Source organism: Epinephelus lanceolatus, chromosome 18 (genome assembly GCF_041903045.1).
Source record: "Epinephelus lanceolatus isolate andai-2023 chromosome 18, ASM4190304v1, whole genome shotgun sequence".
Classification (NCBI taxonomy): domain Eukaryota; kingdom Metazoa; phylum Chordata; class Actinopteri; order Perciformes; family Serranidae; genus Epinephelus; species Epinephelus lanceolatus.
The window spans coordinates 7,153,421-7,166,630 of record NC_135751.1 but is presented as its reverse complement, the minus strand read 5'-3'; the positions used below and the strand labels follow the sequence as shown (position 1 = coordinate 7,166,630).

Sequence of the window (13,210 nt, the reverse complement as noted above, 5' to 3'; positions counted from 1 at the left end):
AACACACCATGTCACAAAGCTCAAATAATCTCAAACTGGTTTCTTGAACATGACAATGAGTTCACTGTACTCCAATGGCCTCCACAGTCAGATCTCAATCCAATAGAGCACCTTTGGGATGTGGTGGAACAGGAGATTTTCATCATGGATGTGCAATTGAAATTTCCCAGTAATATTAAAGGGGAGCTAATGTTTTTTTCAACCTGGGCCCTATTTTTCCAATCTACTTGAGTCTAAATGAGTGATAGGATGTCCAATATTTGACATGTTCCTCTGCCTGTTGCTGCTCCCTCTCTCTCCTCGTCCACTCTTCAGTTTCAATGAGCTCTGCATCCGTGTACGTCTGTGTACTCCGTGTTCAAATAAACACGGGCGGTCATCAAATTCAAATGGCTCATCCAGATCCAGTTGGTCAAAATCGGGTAAAAAAATTCGGTCATGTTTGTTGTGGCAAGTCAAAACACTCACTCAGAGAGTTAAAGTCTGGCTCTGAAATCTCATGTCTCGCAAGATTTGAGTTTTTGCAGGAAGTTACCGCTGGAGTGACCTTACAAACGCGAGAAGTTACTCTGTTTGGAGTAGTCATGGCTGAATTAATATTAATTAATTAATCACTGAAATCAATAGGCCTATGTTTGGGACAGGTGTCTATATGCGACAGGCCTTTAAGTCCTTTTGCACAAAACTGTTGCTCAGCAAAGATCAGGAAATGCAATCAGATTGTTTATTTAAAACCGTATGAATATCATTCGTATAAATATGAGGCTTCAGATAATATATCAATTATGAATTTTTCATTTGATCCTGCTCTGACAGACAGCGTATCAGAGTGAGATAGAGAGAGTCAGGGCACTCGAGGATTATGACACCTGACATACTGACACATCACCACTTTATCCTGGTAAACAACACTAACAACTCGGATTCATTGATATGAAAAACCCCTTTGATCTGAGAACCCCTATGGATTAAAGGAATATGAATAACTTACAGGGTAACAGAGGAATGGTCACAGAATTTGAGATAGCAAACTACCTGTTTTTTTTTGTTGGTTTGTTTGTTTTTTACATTTAAATAACCTTTATTTAAAAGAAAAAATGAGCTGCTTGGCAACCAGACCAGGCGTCTAATTGAGACAAGTATTTATTTATCAAAATGTGTAGCCAGGATTCCACCAATATTGTTTTAAGATAAAAGTGTGATAGAGATTCTTTTGTAGTGAAGCTGCTGATTGATGATATTTTGCACAGTGTTCTGTATATTTGAATATGACCAAAATAAGTATTCATTGTTTTTTCAGAGAACTGTATTCTGATCAGGCTGAAGAGCCTGTGAAGCAGCATTTTACACAAAGCAGGCTGCTTGCTCCTGTAACTTGACACCTCTTAGCCTTTGCATGAGATTCAATAGAGTGCTCCAGGGATGATTTTTTTCTGAAGGCAAATGCAGATGTGTGCGTTGCACTGGTTCCCTCATCAAAAAGCCTATGGGATTTTTCCATTGAAATTTGGAATATCTCACAAAATAAGCTCTGTGGCAAATGAATGTTTATGATACTTACACATTTTGTCTGACAAGATAATCTTCACAAATCAACTCCACTGTTATGATATTTGAAGCATAAAGGCAATCGTCATAAGGAAAAAGCTAACATTGGGCTATAAAGGAATTACACTACAGCCACATGACTTAACCTCACCACCACAACAAGGCTGTAAAGCCATGTGTGCTGTGATGACAGTCTGTAGTCTCATTTAGCCACTTGTCAGCAAACATCTTTGTTTAGACAAATACAAATTTCAGAATTCACAATGGGGTATTTACAGACATATTTTATGTCACAGAACAAAACGGTACAGTCTCTTCAGCATGAGTTAACCACAGACCTCATTTCAAGCATCTAGCCAAAAACCCATTCGAAAAAAGCATTGACTTTGAGACAAGGGAACGGGGACTGCTAAAATGCTAACTCATTTCCAGGACTCATTCCAGGAGCATTCTGTGTTGAGTGTGCAAAGTCATCCAGTGGGCCGGATTGGAGTCTTTAGCCCTATTCGGACGGGATTAGTTTTATATAGGGACATGGGGTAAAGTAATAATTACCAGAGATTTTAGTCCCGTCCAAATGTGCCATGTAAGTAATCATTACCGCACGATGTCAGTAAAGATTACCGCAACTTTTACCTTCTGTAAAAGGGTCCCGGACAATTACCCCAGGTAATACTAATCCCGTGCGAATAGACCAGCAGTAAACATGTGCGTTAGGACTGTTAAAAAAAAAAAAATCGAAGTTAGAAATATATTCGAATAGCCTATATATATTTTTTTTATAAGTTCAAACCTAAATTTGATCATTTGAATATCATTAATAATTAATTAATACTATCAATAATGTTGTATATCATGGCAAATCCCGTTCGGGACACAGAGGGAGGAACAGGCGCCGACGGAGGAGCCTGCTGCGCCAACACCACCCACTGCGCTGTCCGCCATGTGTGACCTGTTCAGGGAGACATACAGGGAGAGTGGTGCACCTGCTGCCTCCCTGCCTACCCTTTTTGAAGAAGAGATGAAACGTTACTAGAATGAGACACCACTATGAGCCAACCAGGATCCACTCTTGTGGTGGAAAACTACGCACTGAAGTATCCAAACATTGCTCAGATAGCAAGGCAGAAGTTGATCATACCTGGCACTTCAGTGAGGTCAGAACGGGTGTTTCATCCGAGTGTCACGTTCATATTGCAATAAGCATCTTATTTTTTGTGGGTTTTTTTTGTAAAAAAAATAAATAAATAATAATAATAATACTAATACTAATAGTCTACTAATACTAATAATAATACATTCTAATATTATTCGAACTCTACTAAATTAATTTGCAAATATTCAAACTCAATTTCCTGGTGCTTTTGACAGTCCTATCATAGGCACATGACGGCAGGAGGGGACAGCTGTGCGTGAATGGATTTACCCCTCCCACTTGTGGTAGTTTTACTGATATTTCTTATCCCGTGCGAATCGGCCATTAATATTACTGACGTCCTGTGGTAAAGTGACATTACCCCATGTCCCTATATAAAACTAATCCCGTCCGAATAGTGCTTTTGTCGGGCCGGTTCTGGCCCGCGGGCCGTATGTTTGACACCCCACAGTAGACCCTTTCAGTTTCACGGCTTTGTGTTCTGTTGTTCCTGCAGTCAGTCTGCTTTAGTTTTATGATTACAGATGGGGAAATCCTAACACACAGTCCAGGAAGGCCGTTTGTTTTAAATGCGACAGGAGGAAGGAAGAACAGAATCAGTGCGCCAGTGTGAACAGGTGTGTCAGGTGTCAGGTAGCCCTTCGTACCCGGAAGAAAAGAAAAAAACAAGCGACTCCGTTGGCAGGTAAGTCACGTCTAAATAATATATTGTGTAGTCTATAACTAGTATTTTTTATTTATTGTACATTAAAATAATTTGAAATATTCTATCCTTAAAAGCCTCTGAGTGATTGACGTAGTAAACTACGTCGTGCGGTTGTCATGTCTGATGAGTCCGCGTAGTTACAGTCAACACTACATGGAGAGCAGTGGTTTATTTGTGATGTAGCAAGTCCGTTTCAACATAAATATATTATATATGTCTCTGTTCCATGTAGGAACAAATGTATCATTACCACATATAGACATGTAATATCCTGCTGTAAAGAGTATTCTGCTTCCTTCTGATGTGTAAGTTTTTTTCCTGACCTGAATTGAACTGTGTCCTTGAACACATTTCATCTGTGTATGATAGTCTTGTTTTGTTTCTGTTCTCATAAAAGATATCAGTTAGCTGGAGGCCTCCCTATTCTCCCTCTTCATCTTCGTTTTAACTTCATTATGCGACTGCATCTGTTCTTCTTTGTCAAACATAGCCCAGGAAGGACACTCCAGGTGTTCTCTGACCTTTCAGCTGAAATAAGGCTGACTCTGTTATAACTCTTTATTATTCTGTTTTATCACTTTATTAAATGACACAAGAGACAACTTGAACATTTCAGTCTTTTGTTGTTCCACTTCTGTCACCACGTTCCACAGATTGGTGTGAAAATTGTGCTTCTAGAGCTATTTAAATCATGTAGTGTATGTAAGATATTGTGTTTTAGATCTCCATAGACCTTCATAACGTCATAGAGGGAAAAATAGAGGTGTTACTAAAAATTAAATTAATTCCATAAAAAGCCATGATGGTGTGGCAGAACATTTAAAAGCAAAGTAGCTAAATTAAAATCAGACATTTGTATTTATTTTTGCGCTTTTCCCACCATGACATGAAAATGTATGCTGCAAAAAGGGCCTGTAAGATTTTGCTTTGATTCACCAAATTTATATTGACCCAGATCATACAGTAGGTCTGCACACTACTCACCAGCACCAGCACACATTTGCTAAACAGATAAAATAAACCAGTTCACCCTCAGTAACCTGAATATATGTGTCAACCATCAACTGCACTGTCCCCTGTTCCAGGTCTTTGGGACCTCGTTGCATGCCCTTCCCCATTTGTCCGTCCCCTCATTTCCTGTCCTCTCTCAGCTATAGGCATAAGCATATTGTCTTCATTTCTAAAGCTTCTAATCAACAATACCTTTTTTATATACTCACATCCACCTCCATGTTTAACAGTTGGACAGGTGTTCTTTTCATGAAATCCTGTACCCATTTTTCTCCAAACATACCTTTGCTAAACATACCTTTGCTCATTGCTCATTGCTCACTCCAAACTGACATCTGCTGTATGTAATATAATGACTCTGGATAAGTACCTCACACAGCCCTACCTATCCCTTTAAGACAGTTTGCTGATACACTACTGTAATATTTCTGTAATATATTACATTAGTGTAATATATTACAGAAATATTACAGTAGTGTAATATATTACAGAAATATTACAGTAGTGTAATATTTCTGTAATATATTACATTAGTGTATAAACAGACAATAACATTTTAATTGAATTCCAACATTCCCCCCATTAGCTGTGAATGATCATCAATAAGATACTTATTAGCTCCATGAAGTCTGCAGGGTTTCAGTGCAACCTAACTCTGTCCCTGCTCTATGTGGTGCTGCTGTGTTGAATAGACTCAGATGGCACTAACTGTGAGCTGAGCTCTGTGCTGCTGTGTGTGTGTGTGTGTGTGTGTGTGTGAAAGCAGACAGGGTGATGGAGCAGAGAAACCTGCAACAGGAGTTGGTGGATCGGTTCAGTCATGTCGTTTCCAGACTGCAGATCTTCCGGTCTGACTGGGACATCGCCTTTTTTGCAGTCTTCTTCATCTTCATTGGTGAGTGAAGATGAAAGTAATGGATTTAAGAGGCAAAGTCATTCTAATGATTTATATAACACAGAATCAGGGTATATAAAAAAGTAAAAAATGAGCAGAAAGCAATGAAAAGTTTACGTCGGAATATTTTCCCAACTACCTCCCCAGCTGCCCCTCCATTATCTTACCCCTTCCCCACAACCCCTGATCACAGTATTCAGTGGATTCCAGAATTAACTTATCCAACAGAAATGGCAGATTGAGCAGGGCTAATACAAGAAGAGTGGACACACAAACATCTGTATAAGTATTTAAGTACAAAATCATGGCTGGCCAGTGGCTGTGAATCATCTTCATCTAAATTATTTTTCTTTTCAAGTTTCACAAATGACAAGAGATCACAAAGATGGTGTGACTGTTGACAGGAGTCTGTATTTCCACTGGAGCAATATTCTGTTAGCATTTAAGACGCAAACATGATGTTGAGCTGAGTAGATGTCCAACTTAAGTCACTGATCTGTCCAATGCTTGCATCCCTCTATCACTGCTTAAAGCAGGGAAGTCAGATGTCTTATGGACTTCTATACAGTGACTCAGTGGTGCTCAAATATCCACTGCAGCCAGCTGAATGTTAACAAACATTATCAGTGTGAACCTCATCCCTCTGGGTGATCACGTAAAGCACCATAGAATAACAGTTCAAAATAATAAACTTTATTTTATACAGCACTTTTGAAAACAAAGCCACAAAGTGCTTTACATGATTGAACCAGAATTCATATATTTCAGGGTTGCAATGAGGCAAACAAAACCAGACAATTAGTTGAATAAAATGCTAGTTAAGTATAAATGAAATATCAATGAACTATCGTCTGAACTTTTGGAGTTATGCCCCTGTCTGGTTGCAACAGTAACAGAACATGAGTGGAACCTGTAAGCTAAAGACTAAGTCTGTGCATCACTGGATCATTTAAAGAGATTTGTACTGAATTTTGTGCAAACGTATCAAGACAGGCACAAACTATTGAACTGATTTTTATTAGTTGATTATACCATAAGCAACACTGTTCCATCTTTAACTTCATGCCTTTCAAAGATCAGTTCATCTTCTACTTACTTAACTCTTCACAGTGAAATAAATTTTGACCAGGGGTGCCCAAACTTTTGCATGCTACTGTACCTGATAGAATACAAGAAAAGCAACCAGTGAGTTAGCTGCAGTGGCTTTATTTTTCTCCTTTATATGATATGATATGATATGATATGATATGATATTTAAAAATACTCAGAGCTAAAACGTCAGCTCTTTTGATAATGTTTACTGTTGTTGTCAGGAGGTGGCGCTAATTGCCAAATTATATGCCTCCATAAATCTGGACCTTTATCACTTAAGTGCCAGTTAGTTACTTGTAGCCTGCTATTTCCTGGTCTGGTCATAATTGCAGTGATAACCATAACCGGTCATACCTGCCCTGTTGGGTCATGTGTCATGATGAAGCTATCTCAGACCCAGCAGGGGCTTGAGTTGAGCAACATGCAGCTGCTGGACAGAGCGATGATCTGTTTAGAGACCAATAACAATGACAACAAACGCACACATTTAGATAAAAAACATCAGTTGACATCGAGTAATGTGTGTGAAACAACAAGCATGTGGGTTATAGTGTGATTTGCCATACCTGCCCCATTAACCTCAATAGAAGTGCCACCAAACTCTGGCTCCAATGCAAAATTTGAATGCTGTCACTGACGTCATGTTCTTTCCTTCTTTTATAGTTTCCTTGTCAGCTGCTGCATTAACAAACTTTCCAACTTGAAATAAAAAGTTGTTGTTGTTTTTTTTACAGTGTTTGTTTTCAAGTTTTAAATGGTCATTTTATAGTTGTGACATCACAACTTCACAGAAGTCCTGACGGCCTGTCTAAAGGCACAGTTTCTGAATATTGACTGTTGTCGACTGCATTTCTCTGTGGATTGAGCATTTTGATACTTTAACAGTATTAAAATGCTCAATCCACTCCAAAAATATGGGAGGTTTAAGAATGACCCTATTGTAACCAAAAGGTAAATAGGTTAAATGAGGGATTTGTGTGAGGTGTGAGCTAATGAACTACTAGAGCTAATAATTAATTATCTATGCAGCTATTTCACATATATCCTGTATCTGCTTGTTTGGGCAAATCACTTTCATCCCTCTCAAACACAGGATTCTGCAGTGGGTCTGCTTTATCATTGAAAGTAAATATTTGAAGTGCACTTTGGCTTTGGTATTCTCTTTTGTCTGCATCATTGCCATTCTGATCTGTAATGCTAGCTGCCCTCAGTTTACTCAAACACAGCATGCTAAAGCTGCTGCTACTGCATGCTGGACAGAGCTGTCTCCTATACAGTGATTTGGTTTTGGTACCAATCAATTAGACCTAACTCCTAAAAAAGGACTCTGTGTCTGCTTAACCACACCCTGCTGTGTGTGTGTTTTTAGGTATGGTGCTGCTGCTGGTCATCCTGGTCATCATCCGCTGTTGTTGCTGCTGCTGCTGTGATGACGACAAGGTAAACACATGTACAAGAGAGAACTGACATAAAACACACACTTGTAGCGAGGTGCTGACTCAAGGGCAGAAATCAAAGAGTGGGAACACTAAACACTCAGAACTCGCCATGGAGAAAGGCTGTGTATGAAATCATTCCCTATTTATTATGTAGTGTGCTGTATTTATCCTCCATAGTTTTTATTTAAGTGTCCACAATCTGAGTGCAAATGTATCCCCTATATAGTGTGTCACAAATAAACAGTGAATTGAACGAGTAGAATTACTGCCTCATGGTTGTATGCCCCCACCAACCAGTCAAGTTTCAGTTTACATCCATGTCTGTCCAGACTCGTGTATTCAGGCCAGCCATTAGGAAATACAGGCAGGGGGACAACATTTTCAAAGGTGGGCCTCTCATCCACACCCAGTGGGGGTGGGTGGGTGGATCCCTATACATTTTTACACTTCCTGTGAATATAATCCAATTAATCTTATTTCCATGTATCTACTCTGTGTTAAGACCCTATTTTCTTATTTTGAAAAGCAGAGGTAGTCACGTATGTGTCCTGGGCTGAAAAATGCCCTCCAATGAATGAGGAGAGAAAAGTCAAATCTAGCACTGATTGAGGAAATTACTGCAAGGTATTAAGTTGTAAGATCAAATCAGGAGTGAACAAAGAGGAGTAGAGTATAAGAAGAGTATATGGTTGTCAACTATCAGTTTTCCAGTCATACCCAATTTATGAAATTCAAAGACTGATTAGGGACCCCAGTAAGCAGAAATATTTAAATACACCATTTTTTTAAAAAAGGCAAAATTCCTTTTTCATTCACCAAAATTTAGTGTAAATTTGGAGCGTTATTTGGTTAGTACCAATGGATGCCTTAGGTCATCTAGATTAATATGATACCTGTGTCTTCACTGTAGCTTTAAAACTGAGCCTGATACAACAGGTTTTATTTGATAAAAATTACTCTGCCTCAGCTCTGCCTGTCATACCTGCAACTTCAGTCAGTGATGTAAGTCAGTAAGTTAATTGCTGTACTTGATCCAATTTAAGTGTCAAGTGTCAAGCATAGACCTTTTCATGCCCCCCCCCCCCCCCCTTTGGCCTTGAGCCAGGGTCATCTGTACCCTTTGACCCCCCCTGACAGCAGGCCTGTGTGTAGCTGTTCCAGTAGACAATGTTTCAAATTCAACCTGGCAGCACAGAAGATCTATACATTCACCACAGTCTAAAGGTGGACACCCAAGATTAATGTCACCAGTTCAGTATGTGACCAAATGTCTCCCAGTCTGTTCCTGAGTTATGGCATTGAATAATGGCCAGATACATTATGATGTCACAGGGAAGATGACCTCTGACCTTTTGGATATAAAATTTCATCACTTCACCATTTCATCCAAGTAGACGTTTATGTGAAATGAAGGCATAATTAGTGTCTGAATTCTTGAGTTATGGCTATAAATGTGTTTTGTGAGGTCATAGTGACCTTTGACCACCAAATTCTAAATCAGTTCATCTTTTGAGTCCAAGTGGACATTTTGGCCAAATTTGAAGATATTCCCTGAAGGCATTCCTTAGATATCGCACTTATGAATGAGAATGGGACAAACAGAGAACCTGACAACATAATGCCGCCTGCCATGGCATGGAGGCATAAAAACTGTTTGTGCACAAAAACAAGAGTAGTGTCCATGGAATGTACTGTACACTACTTTTTACTAACAGTCCCTCATTGCAGTGCATTGTATTTGATAGATTTGAAAATTAGCCTTTAGTTATGCTCATTATTGAGTTAACTACGTAACATCTCTTATGTAGGGAGCAGTAAACCAGGGAATGAGGGTATGATTATGGACACAGCCATAGGCCAGTCACAAAGACGCCAAAACATTTTAGAAATGGTCAGGGGCCATCGTGTTTAACCTGTACATCTAGACTGCCTCCCACCTCAGCAGTAGAGAATGTAAGTCCTCAGCACTCCTTGGCATGTCAACCTTTTCATTCGTTGAACCACCTTAGAGGGAGATCCTGTCATGTTGTGAAATGAACAGAAATTGAGCTGAGGTTATGGAGGACTCTTTACTGTGATAATGACAGCTGTGTGTGATTAAAGAAAGATTTCTTTATGCTTCCTCAACAGCCTCGAAGAACGAAGGTTGGCATAGAAAACATGGCTCTGGAGCCCTGACAGCTGAACTGCACTGATCCAGTATTGTGAAGGCTGATGAAGCTACAAGCAGAGCCTTTAAGTCTGACTCCTGTGCCAAAACTTTGATTTTACTGTCACCAGTCTGTAAACAAATTTCACTGACTTGCACATAGAAAGAATCATTCACGTGTCCTTTGGTACCCAGCTATGGAAATCTAACACACGTGATCTTTCTGTCACTGCTGTGTAGAGTTAATTGCTAGGATACAACAGAGGAGCTGGAAACACTCAGCTGTTTATGTTTTTATGTCTCTGTAGATTTGAATGTAACTTCATCTTGTTTTTTTTGTGTGTGAAAAGAGAATGGTAGTTTTAATTTGAAGGTTTTACTTTGTAACAAATATTTAACAATAATAAAAATGTCAACTTTGCTCTATTTATTTATGTGTTGGTCTCTTATTTCTCAGTATGCCATGTTCATTTATGGAACACTTGTCCTAGCTAACAGACACACCAACATTTGTAGAGGACAAAGTACACAAAATCATATGAAGGCATAAATCATTAAACAGGAGATTGATGTTTGTGTTGTTCTGACGACGGCACAAAGGTTTGCAGGCTCAGCCCAGATGGGATCACACAGCTGCTGCCCTGCTCAAACACTCCTCAGTCACCACTTTTGTCTTTAATATTTCACTCTTTCAATGGCCCCTCCAGAAATTTTTCATCAGGGTGGTCAGATGTGGCCCCTTAAAATCTTGGGGTGGCACACCAAGACCAAAAGTCAAAACTGAATTTCAGGAATTCTGCTATATTGTATATAGGCTTGTTGAAAAAATGTCAGTGTATGACTGAAGAGATCACACACTGATATACTTTGGTTTCTTATTTTACAGTTAATATTACTTATCTAATATTACTTATGGTAGGTGATTCATTGTTCTTCAAATAGACTGGTTGTTCTTTTCCTTAAAGGATGAATACACAGCTTTAATCTAAAGGAGTACACTGATTGTAAGAAACAAAACACTTACTGGGAACAAGCCTTCCCAAGTTTAGGGGAGATTTTTGGGTACCATAGAACCCATTTACCTGAGGATGTCTTAAGGTGAGAGTTTAAGGGACACCATTGAAAATAACAATGCCAGTTTTTCCCTCGCCAAAATTAAGCCTAAATTTGGAGCATTATTTAGCCCCCCTCCAGACAAGCAGTGCCAACATGGTTGGTATGCCCCACTGGAGTCTGCCTTTAACTGGCATCCAAACACTGTATTTTGCAACTGACCAGTATTTGCCCTTCACAGCTGTGCTAACGGTTGTACTACCTAACTGGGTAAAGAAGCTATCAGGTAACTTAGTTTGCAGTAAAGTACAGCTGATAGCTGAAATAACGTGATGTGGACACGATGATAATGGAGGCTCTGTGCTCCCAACCAGCGCGAACCAAGACGACAACACTCCTTATCATCTTTTATACTGGCACGGCAGTGCATTACTCCTTGGGGGTAGCCACTACACTCTTTAGTAGAACTCAGAGAAGTGTTTATTTCACAGGTTTTCAGCAAAAAATACACATCACCACTGTAAGACATTATGTCATTTCACTACACTGGTTTGTTCACTCCTTTGACAATTCACCATTCAGTCACGTTTCTGTGCAGAGATCTCAGTGATATACCTTTACTGTAACTCTTGCACTGTCCTGGAGAAATACATCTCTTTGCTGTTTTCAGAAAAGAAATAAAGCATTACTCTGCATCTGTCCAACCTTAAAATATAATTTAACTCCTGAGGTACATGTCTATAGAACACCAAAGTGTTCAATATAAAATAAAAGATACTTAAAAATGCTGCTAACATATGCATCAGTATTCATGGTCTAACACTACATCAGTCACTGGGACAATTCTGCTGCACAATGAGGACTTAAACATTTGGTACATTTTGCTGATGATTGTACTAACTAGTGTCTCATGTGAGGAGACACATTTTTCTTCATCAGGAACAAGAAACTAAAGCACAGCTGGTAGAAATTTATTTAACCAGTGGAGACAAACTGTCATCTAATGAGACACCTTTAGCCTCACTGCAGCAGTCAGCAAAGGTTAAGAAAGAGAGTTTGACATGTACAGGTCACTGTTTAGAATATTTTTATTGCACAGATATCAGATAAATAATTTCCACATTTTATATGATAGGCAGCTTTTCAACATAGATTAACACTTACTGGAATGAAGTCATTTGTTCATGATTGGATTAGCGTTTGGTTCAGAATCAACGTGTGCAAACTGTGTCAAATAAATATGAACATAAAGCAGACAAAAACTTGAAATCAAAGAATGCACCAACATACATGTGAAGTAGCTTATCGTTTAGACATATCCATGTTGTAACAAGCAGGGAATGTGAATTGTGTCATTTCCACCAAATGGGGAAATAAACAATAACAAAAAACAGGCAAACAAAAAACAAAAAGCATGATCCCAGTTCCAGTGTCCACCCTAATGCCATGTTAATATCATACTGGAATTATCAGAGTTTACAACTTATAAAGAGCAATTACATCAACATCCAAGTTATAATTACGAATGGGAAACCCAAATTTTTCTGAAAGCTCTGACACATCCAACCACCCACTCACTGATACGGACATGCCTGAAAACCACATATGAAAAGATTATTGTTCGATGTCATTAAACCCAGACTTAATGGATATGGTGTTATATTATAAACGCACAGTATTTCTACCTCTCAATGACATGAATGCTGGCAAGACGTAAACATGGGTATCTTTCCCACGTCTTCCATCCATCCCATGTGATGTACACATGGCCTCGCATTTTAACTGACTTCACCTTTGTGATCAACTCTGAGGTGAAACACCATGGCTCATCAAATTGTATCTGGAAGGGCCGACATTGAAACTGGTCCACAAGCAGGTGATACTGTACCGTCAGTGAATGAAGAAAATATGTTTCCTCATTCACTGATGGTACAGTGTCATCTGTCACTGACATGTTTGTATCCCGTAAAAGATCACAGTGGGAAATGTTTTCCTTTTCCATTTATTATTGCATCCCCTAACAGCTGAGAGTTCCCCCCCCTGACAATTTTTTTGCCTTCTCTTTATGATACCATTGCATTCCCCATAAACTGTGCAACACCCAGCACAAATAACATATATTTACATTAATATAGTTTGGGGACCTCCAACATAAAAAATT

The 13,210-nt window shown here is 39.0% G+C and overlaps 1 protein-coding gene across 1 annotated transcript; it reads left to right on the top strand.

Moving 5' to 3' along the window:
- Positions 1-3,136: 3,136 nt before the first annotated feature.
- Positions 3,137-10,422, top strand: smim22 (small integral membrane protein 22). The gene is made up of 4 exons (XM_033644239.2): positions 3,137-3,389; positions 5,188-5,316; positions 7,778-7,848; positions 9,978-10,422. Exons 2-4 carry the CDS (start codon positions 5,196-5,198, stop codon positions 10,023-10,025), a joined length of 240 nt encoding a protein of 79 aa, XP_033500130.1. The 5' UTR covers positions 3,137-3,389; positions 5,188-5,195; the 3' UTR covers positions 10,026-10,422.
- Positions 10,423-13,210: the final 2,788 nt, after the last annotated feature.

Excerpts from the sequence above, each read along its gene's own strand:
- smim22 (XM_033644239.2), top strand. The coding sequence starts at position 5,196 with ATGGAGCAGAGAAACCTGCAACAGGAGTTGGTGGATCGGTTCAGTCAT. Across the intron at positions 5,317-7,777 it reads AGTCTTCTTCATCTTCATTG|GTATGGTGCTGCTGCTGGTC; the intron begins GTGAGTGAAGAT and ends GTGTGTTTTTAG. Across the intron at positions 7,849-9,977 it reads GCTGCTGTGATGACGACAAG|CCTCGAAGAACGAAGGTTGG; the intron begins GTAAACACATGT and ends CTTCCTCAACAG.